Source organism: Nelumbo lutea, chromosome 5 (assembly GCF_056320005.1).
Source record: "Nelumbo lutea isolate HS-2025 chromosome 5, American lotus-T2T, whole genome shotgun sequence".
Lineage (NCBI taxonomy): Eukaryota > Viridiplantae > Streptophyta > Magnoliopsida > Proteales > Nelumbonaceae > Nelumbo > Nelumbo lutea.
In genome coordinates, this window is record NC_142688.1 from 12,297,654 (window position 1) to 12,316,223 (window position 18,570).

Sequence of the window (18,570 nt, forward strand, 5' to 3'; positions counted from 1 at the left end):
CAATAAACACTAAATAATAATTTCATAATACAATAAAATGGCAAAGAGGACTCATTGTTGGTGATTGTGTTCACAGTGAGCTGCGATCTTAATAGTGAAAAGTGTGTCAGTTTGTGCTTGAGAGAGAGAAATTGATAGATAGATATGTATAGAGAGAGGACTCATTGCCGTCGTCGATGCCTGTATTCGCCGCCTCGCCGGTGTCTAAGATTTGAAAGAGAAGAAGTGAGAAGAGGAACAAGAGAGAGAGAGAGAGAGAAGGAGAGGACTCACCACCGGAGTTGTTGCGCCGGTGAATGTTCGTCACCTCGCCGGTTGTGTGGCCGCCTGAGAGTGTGAGGACTAAGGAGGATGTGAAGAGAAGAGAGGTTCGTCTAAGGGGAAAGAAGTGAAAGAGAAGGGTTCTTACTTCTTAGGATATTAGGGTTTTTTAAGTTTAGTCTATAGGTCAGGCCGGGATGAACTATTTTGGCAAATCTCGAGTCTGGGTTTTTTGGCCCAAGGTTAAGCCCGCGGGCTCATTTGCGTATTCAAGCCCGTTCGGAGGCTGGCCCGGCCCAGCCCGCATAGACAGGTCTAATAACTACTAACTACTGACTACATTCCATCGCCCGTTTCCTTATGTTCATCAATATCAAAAGTTCAGAACGTTCTCCAGCTCTATGGTTAGGCCTCGGTACAAAATACACTCAAGCTTATAGAATACACTCAGCCACTCAGGCCTCTTGAATGATATAGAAACACTCATTCACAAAAGCTCACAAAATCTAGTGAGTGATACAGACGACATAACACAAAAGCTTACAGAATTCACCCAAGAACGTGTTGAATTTACTCAAGAATTTTTAGTTTTACTTAATTTAATGAGTTTTTAATTTTTGTGAAATGTGAAGTGAAATCTATTTTGAGTACAAGAAGTGTTAACTATGAATTATACATAGTTGGTGGCTCAACCATCCTTCAAGCTCCAAGATCATAAGCTGATTCACTTCAACACCAAACTCATCGGGAAGCTTGTCAAACACATCCTTGCAGAAGCCAGAAATCATTGCTCTCATGAACAAGCTCATAAGCTGATTCACTTATAGCATCCTTTATCTCTAGCTACATCAATATGAGACACCATGAAGGAGTACGACCTAGTAGATCTGGGCGAGTTTTTTTTTTTCTTTGATCAACATGTTAATTACTCTGTGAACCAACCTAGAAGAGGATTGTACTTGAAAGCACTTCATGGATAAAATCGAAATCATGGAGAGAAAAATAGTGTACAAACAACTCAACAAAGGAGGAGCTCTTCTAGTCTCTGTAAATTCTTTAGTAGTGTCTGAAGTTAGTGTTTTGATGGGTTTTGGAGGAGGAAATTGAGAAAATGCACGAGTTTTACCGATCTTACAGACTCTGTTACACATCCAATTAACAAACCTATCACTGTCCGAAGACGTTCTAATTGTTGTTTCCGTCTCTCAAAGCTCCTCTTTATTATTAAAGAAAAAAAGTACAACATTCAGCTAAAAACTCCAACCTTCCCTTTCATTAAACTCTAATCAATCCCCTTCTCCTACGAATTCCCGGAGAAGAAAGAAAACTCATAATATGCATATCTTCATTGCTTTTAGCACGTTGAACGATAATAATCAATGACTGGTGACCTTTGTTGTTGTTGCTAGTGAATGGGTTTTATTTATTGCAAATGATCGAAGAACACATGTGGGGTGAACTTCTGAATACCGATAGTCACGTTTTCTAATGGAGAGTTGCCAGTGAATGGGTTTCTAGATTCGTAACCGACATCCGTCCTGACCTTTAAGAGCTTGGAACCAGTGCTGCTCCTAGCCTTCAGGGTTTTTAAAGCATCGAAGTTAGGAGAGAATCCTTTCGGGGTTTTGTTGTTTCATGAGGAAACTTGAGGGGAGAAGTGTGAAACACGGTTGACTAGAAGAGAGGCCATGGATGTGCCTACGTTCATCTATAGACACCATTAGTCTTTTGTTTTGCACCTCTTTCTGAGATGGTGTTTTATTATAAAGGATAATTTTGATATTTTTAAAAATTTTGAGTCACATATGGTGTCACCTGATATATATATATATAACTGATGGGTATTAAATTGGTAAGCTTTTAAAGTTTAAGTACTGGATTAGCACGTTCTAATGTTTTGAGACCAAAATGACACTAGGCTCAAAGTACAGGATATTAATCTGAAATTTTTCCTTAATTATTAAACACTAGTGAGATTTGTGAAGGTTTTTATTGTGAGCATTTACCTTGGCCAATATAATTACCTTTTTTTATTCTCAACTAAACCTAGCTTTGTCCCAATTGCATGGGAATGGGGTAGGCTACATTAAATTTGCTCAACTATTCATTTTTGGTCAGTGCCACATCCCTCCTACGTTCTAAATTACAAGGTTTATGTGGTGTTAAATGTAATGGATGCAAACATAAATTCTAATAAAGTATATGCTTTTTTTTTTTATCAAAAGCCCACTTGAATGCAAATTTATTTTATTTTTATTAATGCATTTTTACATATTATTATCAATGTAAATATACATGTCATTTGTCAATGCATAAATGTAATGTTGTCAAATACAGACAAAAGCAAACCAGAATGTAAATTTACCCTAAATCGAAATTTATACTCCATTTAGATCATTTCCAAAAAAGATGAAAACAAATGAGATCATTTCCAAAAAAGGAAAAACAAAACAGATCTGCTACTACTCAAATTTGTAACAATGAGATGATAATAATAAAACAAAAAAACTAAAGTTCCGCAACCTATGACCTGTCTTCACAGAAAATTTCTCAGAGACCCTAAGTACTTTACCCGATTACCCTAATTACTTGGGTGGAATCTCTGATACTGAAGATAAACGATGAAAATGCACAAAGATCATAAGGCCAAACTAGAATAGTAGCAAAGTGGGTAATATGATGTATCCTCATGTTTCATATTGGGTTTTTTGCCCTTCTATAAAGGAGGGGTCCCCAGATGGAGGAGCGACAGTCCTTGATCAACTCTTTATTCTTATCTGAAACAGCCTCTTTACTCGGTCGTCAATTTTCATAATAGATGCACATATGTTTCTACTTTCTAGTTCATCGCTCTTCATCAATTATGTCTATGAATTTTCCACGTTGCCCTTGGCTCGGGCCATGTGGCGCCCTTATATTGGTAGTCGATATTTGGCCTGTTGGCCATATCAAACCCATAATATTCTCATTCCTTTCCATGTTGTCTAGTAATAGTTAGTAATAGCTGAAATTGATGTATTAAGCGTACATTTGGTTTGCAGTTGGAATCGGAGTCAAAATTCTTTAGAATTGGAATCAGAATGTTCTATGTCCAATCTATTTGGTTCAGATAAAAATGGGAATGGGAATTGGAATCAACAATAATAAGATTTTATTATCAAGGGAGGGACAGGGAATGGCCATTTCCTCAATGGGAGAATGTCATTATGTCATTCCAATATGAATGGGAATGTGATTCTGATTCTGCCCAACTAAATAGTTAGAATTGGAATAACGCAATCCAATTCCACTTTGAAACCCCTATACCTGTGAACCAAATGGGGCCTAAATGATTTATCATTGTATTTTAGTGAATTATTGGTGGCGACCTGTATGAATTTTCTTAAAATGATTTGAGGCAAAAGGCTAGGGAGTGCAATTTGGGTGGGCCCAACCCAAGCCCAATCGGCTCGACTAAAGCTTTTGCATAGGTTGGACTTAGGTTGAATCCTTGAGTAGCCCAAGCCTGACTTGATCTAATTTGAACCGGCCCAATATTTTATGTTCTACTAGAAAATTGGGCTTTAAAGCTCAACACACCTAAAGCCCAAGCCTAGCCCAAGATGTTGGGTTAAGCTCGGGTTGGGTTTGGGTTTGCCCTCAACCCGACCTAACCCACCCAAGTTGCAACCAAATAAAGAGCATTTTGACATTCCTAATTGCATTAATTTTTATTTTTACTAAATTATTTTAATTTTTACTAAAATTTTATTTAGTATTATTTTTGTTATTTTTAAATGGACTACGATATTAAAAAATAACAATATGTAAATTTAAAACTAATATTTTTTATTTCATAAACAAATTTTAGTATCATTTTAGTTTTTAAATGAAATTTAAATAGATATCAAATCATATAATATTTAATCTTGAAACAAAAACTCTCCTACTTTTTTGTTGTTTTATTAACAAAACATGTATTAATTTGTATTACTTTATTTTTAAATAAAACTTGTAATTAAGTTATAAGTTGTAATTAAGTCATAATTTTAAATAAAATCTTGTATCAATAAACATGTATTAATTCGCATGATTTTTATCTATAATTTTTATTACATTATTAACTTAGTTAATTAACTAATTGAATAAGCTTTAGTAATTGAGTTAGAAATAGTTGACCAATTGTATAATTATCTTATTATTTAATTATTAATCTTTTTAATTATATAATCATTTTCTAAGTTAACTAAAATTTTTAAGCTAGTTAATGTAATTTAAAAAACTTAATTAATAATTTCATACTTTATTTAATAAAATAAGTTAATTAAATATAAGTAATTGATTAAATAACCGTGAGAAGGTTAGGTGTAGACAAAGTTAACTAATAACTGATTAATTAATCTTGGTTAACTAATTTAATTTAATTAAAGTAGTGATGTTAATTGATTTAGATATTGACTTTAAGTAGGTCAATGAAATAAATCGAGTTAAAAATTATTTATTTTCAAATTTAACTAATTGAAAATTATGTAATTAATAACTTAATTATGTTATTATTAATTAACTAAGTAGTTTAATACTTGAAAATAGTCAAAAAGGTCACTTGTGATGGTAATTGGGATGACCCTCATTTGTCTTTAAACAAATAAATATTAACCTGAAATGGAATAATGTATATTATATAGATAGATGTATTAATTAGTTGGGTTAACCCTCCTTGTTAGTTGCTAAACGGGTCAATATGGACTCAAGATGATTATATCCTTCACCCTTATGTTTAAAAACGGCTATATTTAGCAGGTGTTTTTTTTTTTTAAGTTATGATGGGATTAATAGAAATATCCAGTTGGAGGATGGTGAGTCAAGTCCACACCCCGCCGTGACCCTGATTATATAGATTAGATATATGTGTATGCATATTATATTAAATAATATAAATATTATTTGTGTTATTTTCTCGACAAGGATTGGGGTCAAAAAATGGGATTAATTTAAAACTTGGGGTCTAGATTAGGGGTATCATGGGCCGGGCCGGCCTTTGCACTTATGGTAAGGGCTATAGCTTAGGCCCAGGCCTGGCCCGACCCAGGGTTTCGAGCCTTAAACATAAGCCCTATCCTAGGTCTACACGGGCTTAGGCCTGATTTTGGGCCAATGTCTTTCATATATATAACATTATATATCCATAATATTTTATATTAAATGGCATAACATTAATTCTTATAAACTTATTTTATACATTATATAATATAAAATATTACATATTGATGGAGCGCGATCCGGCTGGTCTTAGTTGTCCGCTGCCTTGCTTCCGAACGGGGTAGCAGGGAACCTGAAACGGAGGAGATGGTAAAGCTCCGGGGGGAACCCGGTGTAGAGGCTCCGAAGCTCAAGTTAGAATCCTTCAAAAGCAAGGTAATACCAGATAGCGCAAAGTTTGCATACCTCCGTTGTCGGGGGGCAGGGGGCTCTTATAGTCACTTCGTGTACTCGTCCCGAGGCCCTTGTCAGATCGGGTATGATTACCCTTGTGCTTGTCAATTCGGCCGTCGTCCTTTCTGCTGAGACAGAACCGTCACTGCCTAACCGTCTAACTGGAGATGGCGGTGTCAGTGGCGGTGGCAGGTGGCCGTTTAGAGTGCTACCACCAAACGTCAGATCCCAAGTCAGTCAGGCGTGGCGCCCTCGGGCACGGACTTCCCTAGTGTCAGTAATGGTACGACTTGTTTGGTTTTGGTGCCCAGAAGGTGATGCGAAGTGCTGAGCGAGGCGATCTTGAGCTCGGAGGTATCTATAGGGCAGGTCAGTTCGGCAAGGTGTATCTCGAACTGTTACAAGGTGGGTCAGTTCGGCGAAGTGTATCCTGAGTTGTTGCAAAGTGGGTCAGTTCGGCGAAGTGTATCCCGAGCTGTTACAAGGTGGGTTAGTTCGGCGAAGTGTATCCCGAGTTGTTACAGTGGGTCAGTTCGGCGAAGTGTATCCCGAGCTGTTACAAGGGTCAGTTCGGCGAAGTGTGTCCCCTTGTTCCCGCCTAGGCTTGGCCCCTTTTGCCGAGCTGTTGTTTCTGCCATGTGTCACATAATAGAGAGGTCGGGCCAAATCTTCCTTCATCACATATAATCTAAATTATACATGTCATGTTACAATATTTATATATAAAATGTATAATCGAATGTAAAATAACATGTATACATATGTATACAATATACACAAAATATATAAGTTTAAATGTATGCGGGCTGAGCTAGGCTCAAAGTATTAAGCCCAAGCCGACTCTAAAATTTGTGGGCCTAAATTGGGCCCGGGCCTAAGCCGGGCCTGAACACAAAATCCAGGCCCAAGCTCAAAATTTAATAAAAAATTGTAAATTATAATTATAAAAACCGAACTAAACAATTTAAGAGTTAATTTCCCAAAAATTTAATAAAAATTGAAAATTATAAAAATAATTTATTTTATCCACCTTAAATGATTTATATGTTTTATTTTAAAATTATGTGTAAAATAAACAATTGTGTGTTAAAAATAAAATATATTTATTATTTAAAAAATAGAGGTTATTTATATAAAAATACTAAATATAAATTTCCCAAAAAATTAACAAAAATTGAAAAATATAATTATAAAAAACTGAAATGTTATGAAAATTATTGTATGATATATACATCTCCCAAAGTCCCAATATTGTTGATTATAATGTTTGTCATCATATAATAAGTATACATTTTTCATATACTTATATCTCATTTATACTTAACTCAGCTTTAGATTTAGTATTATTAACATATTTATTGATTTGTATGCATTTTCCTAATATATTAAAACATTTTCATATCTTTCCTCCCTAGTTCCCAACCGTATCCGTATCGGAACTGTCTAATACGAGATACCGATATCCGTATCGGAACTATAACGACCACCTCTCAAATACGAGTTTCCTTCTCCCCTTCTAATTTCTATTTTCTGCACCATCGTTATAGCCTGTTTGTCGAAAAGGAAAAGTTGTTAGATCCCAGGTCGAAGAGATGGAACTAAAACCAGGTTTATCGGCTCTTGTAACCGGCGGAGGCTCAGGAATCGGTAAATTATTCAGCTCTTTCATTCTGATTATCTTGATTATAAAAATATATATTTTCCTTAAGCTATACGCTATATCTATATGCCTCCAATTGACAGAAAATGTTCAGATACAGAGTCAAATTCTGATAGTAACAGATTACGATCATCCCAATAAAATTGGTTTTTGAATCATTATTCCGTCAGCTCTGCGCTGAAAACAGTTGACACATATGCTTTGGTGCTTTGGTCATCATGTATAATAACTGTTGTTTGGCGCGGAAAGACTTGTTTAAACGCTTAAATTTGGGAGCTTACCATCTTATCTGTGGTACTAAATCAGGGATTTGACCTTTTTTAGACTAAGGACTGTAACATCGTGAAAAGGTCTGCAGTTTCATGGTTACACAGTTCAATTTCGAACCAAGAGACTATTGTACTGAATTTGTACTAGTCTGTTATTTTCCAAATGTGGTGCATATGTAAACTGTCTGAATCTGATCAACTAAGAGCCCGAGAGATTGGAAAGCAGATGGATATAAAATATAGACACAAATTCGATTTGTTTATGTATCTGGCTATCTGATACATATCTGATCTGATTAAAATATCAGTGCGTTCATCTAAGGTTGAAATAAATTCATAAAATTAAATATAAAGCAAAAATATGTATCATAAGTGGAAAAAATAAGTATTATCTAATTTCCAAATCCAACTTAGAGTCATCAGACTGCCATTATTAGCTTGTTTAGGAATGTTATCCTTCTATTCACCTATGCTTGGGGCATGTGTGTTGGAATTTGGAGTCGGCAGATTATCATTATTAGCTTGTTTAGGAATGTTGTCCTTCTATTCACTTATGCCTTTTCTTTTTGTCCCTTGAGTCTTATATATGTTCATTATTATTAATAAAATCCCATTGTTACTGATAAATGGAAAAACCAAAAAATGTGACTACTTAACTTGGTAGGAAGTAAAACACTTCTCTGGATGTCATGGTTGCAAACATTATAGACTAGCATATTTTATGGTGATTAGGCACTATGTTGTCTCCTAGATTCATCCTCTTCTCATTCTCTTTCATATAAGTTTAATCTTTTGTGGTGGTTTTAGTGGAATGGTATTAGCATATTACTAAAAGAGGGTAGTCATTGTTCTGCTATATAAAGGGGATTATTCCATGCCTTTCTTTGAAAACTCCAAACCTTCTTCTTTCCATTTAAATCCCTGTAGTTTTATCTTACTTTATTTTTCTTTTTTCCATGTTCCCCCTTTCTCAATCCACCTGCTATTAACTTTATATGTCCCATTTAAATCCCTGTAGTTTAGTCTTTTTTTTTGACCAAGCGTTGTACAATCTTTATCTCTTTCTTTCAATCTTTTTTTTCCCTTTTAATTGTTCATGATTATAGGCAAGCTCACCCCACTATACATGCTATTCTATGAGCATTAATTATCTTTTGGATCATTGATCATGTTTTATTGTTGTTTATGATAAAAGTAGAAAGCATTTGTAGGGTGTAACAAATTTATAATGTAGTGAATTTACAAGATTCTCTCTCCACTCTTTGACTTATAACACAAGTATTTATCAAGTACCAATTGACCCATCCTTGTATAGAACTATGTCTTTGGAAAACTTCAAGTGTTAAACTAAAAGAAAAAAAGGTTAAACCTTGAAGACCTAATTGCTTTTTTCCGAGAATGTTGGAAGATTCTGAAGGGTGGTGTAATGGAGGTATTCTTGGGTTCCATGACAGAGGAGTGATTAATCCTGGAGTGAATGCAACTTCTATAACCCTTATTCCAAATAAACCAATTGCCAAGCCATCCAAGAGATCATAGGCCAATCAGTTTGGTGGGAAGTTTTTATTAAATCATAACCAAGGTGCTTGCCTTAAGGTTGTAAGATGTTCCATCAATCATCTCACAGTTCCAATGGCTTTTATCTAGGGCTGCAAATCACAGACCAAATCCTAATAGCCAATGGGAAAACACATATGACTGTGTATTTGTCAATTTTTGGAGAAATATTAGAGAGTTTTCGATTTAGGGCTAATTGGCAAAAGTGGATCAAGGGTTGCTTAAATTTTAGTATTTGATTTAGTAAATGGGATGGTGAAAGACTTCTTTTTTCCAACCAAGAGATGATTAAAGCAAGGTTATCCTCAATCTTCCTTTCTCTTCACCCTCATTATGAGTATTTTTGTCAATTAATCTCAAGGGCAGAAAGATGCGGTCTAGCTAAGGGTTGGAGAATAGGCAGGGGAAATTGTGGTGACACATTTGCTATTAGCAGATGATGTCATCCTATTTTATGAAGATGAAGGGGAAATGAGGGCAAGAAACTTATATCACCAGATTAGTTGCTTTAAAAGAATATCAAACCTGAGAATTAACTTAGAAAAGAGTTGAATTGTGGGCTTCAATATTGGTGAGGTGGAGGTAGAGAAACTTGCTGCCCTATTAGAATGTTCAGTGTTTTGTTGGCCTATGAAATATCTAGGTCTTCCCTTAGGGGGAAATCTTAGATTGAATAACTTATGGAATCTTGTGGTGGGTGGATTCACTAAAAAGATGACCTCTTTGGAAGAAAAGCTACATATCATTCATTGGTAGCATTACATTAATAAAGCTAACTTTGACTAACTTCCCTATTTATTACTTGTCAATGTTCAAGAGTGCAGATTTCAAAAGGGCTACAGAAAATCATGAGAGGCTTCCTATGCGAATCTGGGAAAACCAAAAGGGATCACTTATAAATCGGATCATAGTAAGAAAAAGTAAGGAGGAGGGAGGTCTAGGTGTGGGTAAAATTGTTGAAAGGAACAAAGCTTCGTTGGGACGATGGCTTTGGATATTTTCTTAGGATGTAGATAAAATTTGGTACAATGTGATTGCAACATCCATGGGATGCTAGAGTGGCTACAAGATCCTCAATTACCTCTCTTTGTAAAATTATTTAAGGTTTGCTTCCTATGTTCTTATAATATATTCAATATGATGTTTGATTCAGGAATAAAATTAGATCCTAGGACCTTCAAAAGATTGCCTCCTAGGTATATAGTTCACCTCTTCTTATAAGTGTTAACTTATACCTCATTGCGCTACAAGATTTGAAAGGGGTTTTTCTTGGGATTTGGGTTCAGAAGATGTATAATATATTTTGAGATAATGGAGGCTATTAATTTAGTGATTTTGTCCTGCAATTCCCCTAAACCTAACTGTTGTATTTGGACTACAACTCCATCAGGCCTCTTTACTTGTGCTTCCTCTTTTAAAGTGCTTTCTGGCCCCCTCCCCTTTGTAGGCATTTCCAATAAAGTCTATATGGAGTGGGCTGATCTTGCCAAAAATTAGGGCCTTTTGTTAGGAGGTGTATGCGTGACTGTGAGAGATTACTAAATGAATTCCTAATTGGTGTCTTTCATCCCATATGTGCTTTCTTTGCAATCCAAGCTGTAAATGTACTCATCACATACTGATCTCCTGCCTGTTTGGAACTAGCATTTGGGAGTCCGTCTTTTCTCTCTTTGGTTGTTGGAGGACCCCCCTGATGATGTAGAAAGCCTATTTAAGTCCCTGCTTTTCAAAAAGAGAGGGAAGATTATGTGAAGGTGCACAAGGACAGCGGTACTTTGTTCCATATGGGAAGAAAGATGTACACACAATTTTTATGAAAGAGAACCATCAGGGGAAGCTGTTGTTGCTAACATGTTAATCAAAGTAGTGCATTGGTTAGAAACCCTAGAAATTGTTGACCCTTTCTCTATAGATGATACCTTAGGGGATTGTAGCAAGTGGCATATTCATCCTCACCCATATCAATAAAAGAAAAAAAAGAAGAAGTTCAACCACAGCCAGACCAATAGCAAGGATGGATTGGAGTCCTCCAGCTTTAGACCACACCAAACTCAACTTTAATGGATGCAGCATGGATAATGTAGAAAATTCTGGTGTAGGAATTTTCAGAAACAGTGATGGGGCTATTCTGCTATCTACTCAGGTTCCATTGGCGTGGGGGACTCAACAAGAGCAGAACTATTAACGGTCTTGTGGGGTTAAGACTGGGCAGATTCCTTAATCAAAGGAATGTGGTGGTGGAAGGGGATTCCCACTTTGTAGTTGGTTGGTTAAAAAACCATAACCAGATCTGAAGGCAAAATAGGCACTTCATGAGGGAGGTAACCAATCTAATTGAGGGAACTAAGATGTTCAAACATAAGGGTCCCAAGATTTGCAAACTGTTTTGCTGATTTGTTTGCCAAATAAGGGGTGAACTGAACTCTTTTGGGAAAACATTTCATAGTGAATGATGTAATCTGTAGTAGCACTGCCTAGCCTAACATATTTGAGTCCCAAGCTATCTGATGCAGATAATTCATTCTTTAACGCATATTCAATAAAAATTTTCACTGTTGTTGATAATAAAAGAGAAAAAAAAAAGAGCACCCTGATCAGCCTTTTTAATTTTTTTTTGTTTTACCTCATCTGTCACTTTCAACCTTGTTAATTTTCTGCTGCTTTCTTGAAGAATCAAAACATTATTAACTTCCATGAATAAAAACTGCAGTTATCAATAAAAAAGTACATATCTTACCAATCAAAATTTCTTATGTTACCAACAAAAAATGTACACTAGTTAAGAAAAATTTACACTAATTTTATTTTCATGAATTGGAGTTGGTTTTCTATTGTTTTTCTTAGTTTATCCTTATTCATGATTGAAGCAACTTCCAATTTGCTATATTCATTTTTTATTTCCTTTCAAACACCTTACAAATGCATTGTGACTGTTTAATTGTCATTAATTTTTTTCTAGATCAGTAAGCATGAATTTTATTTAACTTTCATTTGTTTCCATTTGCTGCATCCTTTAGTTTTCATTGTCATTAATTTTGTATAGATGCATACTTGCATTAGTATCTTATTGTATGGTGTTGATGGTAATATGGTATATAAGCAAAACACTTAACTTGGCTTTTGGAAAGGAAGGCATTTTTTGTATATGTGCATACTTGCATTAGTGTCTTATCATATGGTGGTGATGATATATAGGTAAGGCACTTTGCTTGGCTCTTGGAAAGGAAGGCATTTTTGTGACAGTTGCAGATTTATCTGAAGAAAATGGAAAAGAAGTTGCTTCATTGGTTGCAAAAGAGAATGCCAAGTTCCATCCCAAGCTAGAATTTCCTTCAGCTATGTTCATTAGGTGTGATGTGACTAATACTAGTAAGTTGATTGCTATGTTTCATGTACTGTTAGTGGTCTTGATATTACATTTAGCATTAATGAGTTCATTTGGGTTGTTGACTTTGGTAATCACTGCTGACTTACTTCAACATGTAACTAAGAAACCTCCAATTGAGGTGGTCAAATGCTTTTTCCATATCCACCTTGCAGATCACTCCAGCTTGGCCACTCTTAATTAATGAGTCAATTAACTTGTTGGCTCTTAAAATCCCATAAAAAAAATTGGTGTTCCTCCACAAAATAGGTTTGATGAATGGATTTTGGGGCATGCTGTTTGCTTGGGTATGAATTTTCAGATGAAACATGCTTCAAGAAATTTCTTACTGTCTTACATGCATGGCAAAGAAAAATAGGTTTGAAACTATGCAATTTAGTTTCTCATCCTCTTCCTCTAAAACTTTGTTTCTTTAATTTAGTTTCTCCTAAATCCCTTTTTTATTGGTTTTGTTTTTAAGATGATACAATGGGTTTATGTTTCTTTGTGTGTGTGTGTGTGTGGAGATGCTGAGTTTAAGATGATATTAGGTGATGCCTTTAAAATAGCTAATTGACCTTACCATTATGAATAGGAGAGACAGCTGCTGCTTTTGAGAAGCATTTGGAAACATATGGAGGGCTGGATATCTGCATCAACTCTGCTGGAATAAGCAATCCTTTACCCTTCCATAAAGATAAAACTGATGGCACTGGTTCGTGGAGACATACTATACATGTAAACCTGATAGGAGTTATTGATTGCACTCGCCTTGCGGTATGCATAAATCAAACTTGACTTTCCTAGTTTACTTAATTCTATAGATGCTCCAAGAGTCATTATTTTTGTTTCTGAATCAGCTCAATGTTACCCTCGAATCCCCTCCAACCAATAGGTTTTTGTTGTTTGCTGAAATAGGGCTGTCGAATGAGAGAAGAAGAAGAAGAAGAAGAGAAACAGAAATGAAATGGGTGGCAGTAAATCCCTTCGGCCAGCCCTAATCTATTATATATAAAGGCATTACATAATGTTACATGAATGGACAAGACTGCCTTTGATTAGTGATGGGCCACCTAGTCGAAATAAACATTAAGTAAGATTAGGCCCAGTAACAAGGCCCACTAACTAATGACTTAAGACCCAACAAAAAGTAAACATACCATTTTGACTGTTGCTACAGTAGTCCGAACAGGAAGAGGAGAAGAAGAAGAAGAAGAAGAAGAAGAGAAGAAGAAGAAGGGTCTGTCGAAAATCTGATGGGTTTCCCATTCAGTCGACCCCCTTAATCTATATTAGGTTCTAATCATAGTTACAAAGACAAAAATGACCTTACTTAAGTGTGGGGCAGAGTAACTCTAATAACACTGCCACATAAGCAAGTTACTTAGTAAACAGAAGAAGACTAAACTACCCCTATTCGGCACATCTTAGCACTCCCCCTCAAGCTGGAGAATATATGTCAGATAATCCCAGCTTGTTACATAGATAGTTCACTTTCCCTGAGCTTAGAGCTTTTGTAAACAAATCTGCCCACTGGTCATTGGAGCCCACATGTTCTGTATTTATCTCTCTGGCAAGAACCTTCTCTCTCACAAAGTGGCAATCAACCTCTATGTGCTTTGTTCTCTCATGAAAGATAGGATTGGATGAGATATGTAGTGCAGCTTGGTTGTCACAGTACAATTTCATAGGTTTATCCATGTGAAACCCAATTTCTTGTAGGAGATTCCTCAGCCACACTAATTCACAGGTAGTGTGAGTCATGACCCTATATTCGGCTTCAGCACTGCTTCTGGCTACAACCGTCTGCTTTTTACTCTTCCATGTCATAAGATTTTCTCCCAGAAATGTGCAATAGCCTGTAGTAGATCTTCTGTCACTCACTGAGCCTGCCCAGTCTGCATCTGTATACCCAACTACTTCAAGTTTTCCTCCTGGTTTATACAATAGCCCACGACCTGGAGCACCTTTCAGATACCTCACAATTCTAAGGACTGCATCCCAGTAAGGTATACGAGGGTTCTGCATGAATTGGCTCACCACACTGACTGCAAAGGAGATGTCGGGTCTCATGATAGTCAGATAGTTCAACTTTCCCACTAGTTGTCTATACCTACAGGATCTTCAAATATTTCTCCTATATCACTGCTCAACTTAACATTTGGTTCCATAGGGGTCTCAACCGGTTTTTCACCTAACAGTCCTGTTTCTTCCAATAGATCAAGGACATATTTCCTTTGGCACAGATTCACATCTTGTTTTGACCTGGCAACCTCTATTCCCAAGAAATACTTTAATGTTCCAAGGTCCTTTGTTTGAAAATGATTTTGCAGAAATACCTTTAGTTTGCCAATCCCCAATTTATCGCTACCAGTGATGACAATATCATCCACATAGACCACTAATAAAATCTTCCCAGCTTCTGAGTTATAGCTGAACACTGAGTGATCAACCTGGCATTGCTTCATTCCAAAACTCTTCACCACTTCGCTGAACTTCCCAAACCAAGCACGTGGAGATTGCTTCAACCCATAAATTGCTTTCTTCAGCCTGCACGCCTTACCACCCTCCCCCTGAGCAACAAACCCAGATGGTTGCTCCATATATACCTCCTCCACTAGATCACCATGGAGGAAGGCATTCTTTATGTCAAGTTGAAGGAGAGGCCAATCATACATAACTGCCAAGGAAATTAGGACACGAACGGAACCAATTTTAGCCACCGGTGAGAATGTCTCCATATAGTCCACACCATACACCTGTGAGTAACCTTTTGCAACAAGTCTGGCCTTCAGACGCTCCACACTACCATCTGGAAAGTATTTCACAGTATATACCCATTTACAGCCCACAGCATACTTCCCAGGTGGAAGAGTAGTAAGTTCCCACGTTTGAGTATGTTGAAGAGCAGAAAATTCCTCCTCCATTGCCCGCCGCCGTCCAAGTGAACTAAGAGCTTCTTGAACATTGTTAGGCAGGGAAATAGAAGACAAAAGTGAAACAAACTGGCGATGTGATGCAGAAAGACGAGATAATGAAACAAAATTGGAAATGGGATGGAGTGTGGAACTACGTTTACCTTTCCGTAAGGCAATGGGTAGGTCAAGATCTGAAGGTTCAGCAATAGGAGCCATGAGAGGATCCGCAGATGAGGTAGAAGCAGGAGGAGGGGCCGGTGTCGTTCGACGTGTATACACTTGTCGGATCGGTGGTCGTTCAGTGGTGACCTGCACTGGATGAGGAGATGAGTCTACTCCAACAACAACCTCTGGAACTGAATCACTGACAGGAAGAGGAAGAGGAGGTAAGGGTGAGGACAAGGGTGCTTCATGACTGGAGAAGAAGGGGACAAACTCAAAAAATGTGACATCAGGGCAGACATAGCACTTTCGGGCAATAGGATTGTAACACTTGTACCCTTTTTGAGTCCGAGAGTAGCCAAGGAAGACACATTTAATTGAGCGTGCATCTAGCTTGTCTATTCCAGGACTTAGATTATGAACAAAACACACACAACCAAAGACACGAGGAGTTAATGGAAACGGAGATAAAGTGGGAAACAAGATGGAGAAGGGGGACCGGCCATGAAGAATAAAAGAGGGCATCCGATTAATGAGAAAACATGCAGTGAGTACAACATCACTCCAAAACCGTTTAGGAACATGCATGTGGTGAAGCATAGACCGAGCAATTTCAAGAAGATGACGATTCTTCCGTTCAACCACCCCATTTTGTTGAGGGGTGAAAGCACACGAGGTCTGATGAATAATGCCATGCTGTTCTAAATACTGTTGAAATGCTGTAAGAAAGTATTCACGACCATTATTTGAATGGAGAACTTTGATTGGAACACCAAATTGTGTGCGTATTTCAGCATGGAATTTTTGAAAAATGGAAAATAACTCACTTCTTTCTTTCATTAAGTAAATTCATGTCATTTTTGAACACTCATCAATAAAAGAAACAAAATACTTGTACCCATTATAAGACTCTTTTTTGATCGGACCCCAAACATCTGAGTGAACCAAAGAAAAAGGACTCAACATACAACTCTCAACTCTTGGACTGAAGGACACACGATGGTGTTTACCAAACTGACATGACTCGCATTGTAAAACTAACAACTGACTCAATGATGGAACCAACATCTTGAGGACCTTGAGAGATGGATGTCCCAGTCGGCAATGCCATTGTAGAGGAGTAAGGGAAGTCTGAAGTGCAATTGAAGATACACCGCCGTCAAGGTAATACAATCCACCAGCTTCATGCCCCCCACCAATCTTCTTCCCCGTCTTGAGATCCTGAAAAACACAAGTGGAAGGAAAGAAGGTAATAGAACAATTAAGAGCTTTGGTTATTTTACTAACAAACATAAGATTGAATAGAAACTTAGGTACGTATAAAACAGATGATAAAGGGACAGAAGCCAAGTCAACATTACCAACACCACAGATGGGAGATGAGGACCCATTGACAAGTGTAACAGTTTGTGGTGTGGAGGTTTTAGCAAGAGAAGAGAACACACCTGGAGTCCCGGTCATATGATCTGAGGCTCCAGAGTCAATAATCCATGAAGGAGTTTTAGATGACATGCAAGCGATACCTGATTGGGCATATGTGGTAGTGGTATGCTGTGAAGTAGTTCGAAGGAACTGTTCATACTCATCACGCGGAATACTCACCATCTCCCTCCCAGAAGTAGATGTAGATGTGGAAGGAGTTAGGTCTGCCAGTTTACTGTCACTAATAGCAACCTCGCCTGCTACAACATGATTAACCCATTTAGAGGGAGGGCCATGTAGATCATAACAGAAATTCACTGTGTGTCCATCCCTACCACAAGAGTACACTTCCTTGTAGAGTTATTTTTTCCTCTGCCACGACCTCCCCCTGAGTCACGGCCACCCCTACCAATCATGGAATTGCCACGACCCCCTCTGAAATGACCTCCCCCTCTTGTACTATGTCCACCACCTCTAGCTGTCACAAGTGTTGATCTATCATACTGTGTGGGGTTCTCTGTCTGGCCGAAAGAGATTCTGCGAAGTCTTGAGAATACTTCCTTAAGTGTAGGAAGAGTAGAGCCCCCCAATATTTGAGCTCTAACTGGTTCATATTCCGACTTTAGCCCCACTAAAAATCTTGTAACATCTAGCTGCTTCTTTTGCTGTTGCTGAACTTGAATATCTGAAGTAAGGGGATGATAGACATTGAGTTCATTCCTTATATTCTTCATGCTGGCATAGTACTCTTCTAGTGTTTTGGTTCCTTGTTGTAAATCAAAGTACTCCTGATACAGCTGATATACTCTTGTTGTGTTATCTTGTCCAGAATATAGCTTCTTAGCATGCTCCCATATATCCTTAGCCGTATCAAGGAACATGAAGTTGGCACTGATTTTGGGTTCCATACTATTCCACAGCCAAGTCATGATTTGAGCATCTTCTTGTTCCCAATCATCAAACCCTGGAGAGTCAACCGGTGGCTTCTCATCTCTAACATGCTTTGCTTTCTTCTTTGCCTTGAGAAAAACTTCCACGGATTTAGCCCATGGAACATAGTTCTCCCCATTTAGCTTAATTGAGGTCATTTGTACTCCTAGGTAGTCGGAAGAAATTACTACACTAGGTTTCTGATCATTGTAGCCATCTCCTATTGCTGCCATTGTACCTTTTCACAGTTGTCTCTAACTTTACTTCTCAGCTACAAGCTGATTGATGTTGTTTACAGTTTGATATTTCAGCCCCTATTGCAGCCTCTAAACACCACTGCTGACTTCACACACTTGTTCTTATTCACACTACTGCTGACTTCACACACTTATGTCCCACATAAGCATCAGTTTACCATTCACTAATCACAAGTAGAGGCCCTCTTACAACCACTCAAGCACCACAACACAGCCAAATCTGCTGCACCCAGTTCAGACTTATTTAACACACTTAAGAGGGCATTACACAACCACAAGGAGTTCAGCAAGGTCACTGCATTCTACCTTATACCACTTGGCTACTGCCCTACAACAACTTACAGCATTCTACCTTATA

The 18,570-nt window shown here is 37.4% G+C and overlaps 1 protein-coding gene across 3 annotated transcripts in view; it reads left to right on the plus strand.

The window, feature by feature from the left end:
- Positions 1-7,159: 7,159 nt before the first annotated feature.
- NQR (ARP protein (REF)) overlaps positions 7,160-18,570 on the plus strand; it is an 86,889-nt gene continuing 75,478 nt past the window's right edge. For 2 of the 3 annotated variants that reach the window (XR_016099156.1, XM_088944421.1), the window contains exons 1-3: positions 7,160-7,320; positions 12,355-12,528; positions 13,119-13,300. Coding sequence is in view for 2 of the 3 variants with exons in the window: in XM_088944421.1 (XP_088800547.1) it covers positions 7,266-7,320; positions 12,355-12,528; positions 13,119-13,300 (411 nt within the window). In the remaining variant the exon portion in view is untranslated. The remainder of the gene's footprint in view (positions 7,321-12,354; positions 12,529-13,118; positions 13,301-18,570) is intronic. The other variant, XM_088944422.1, reaches the window with a different exon arrangement.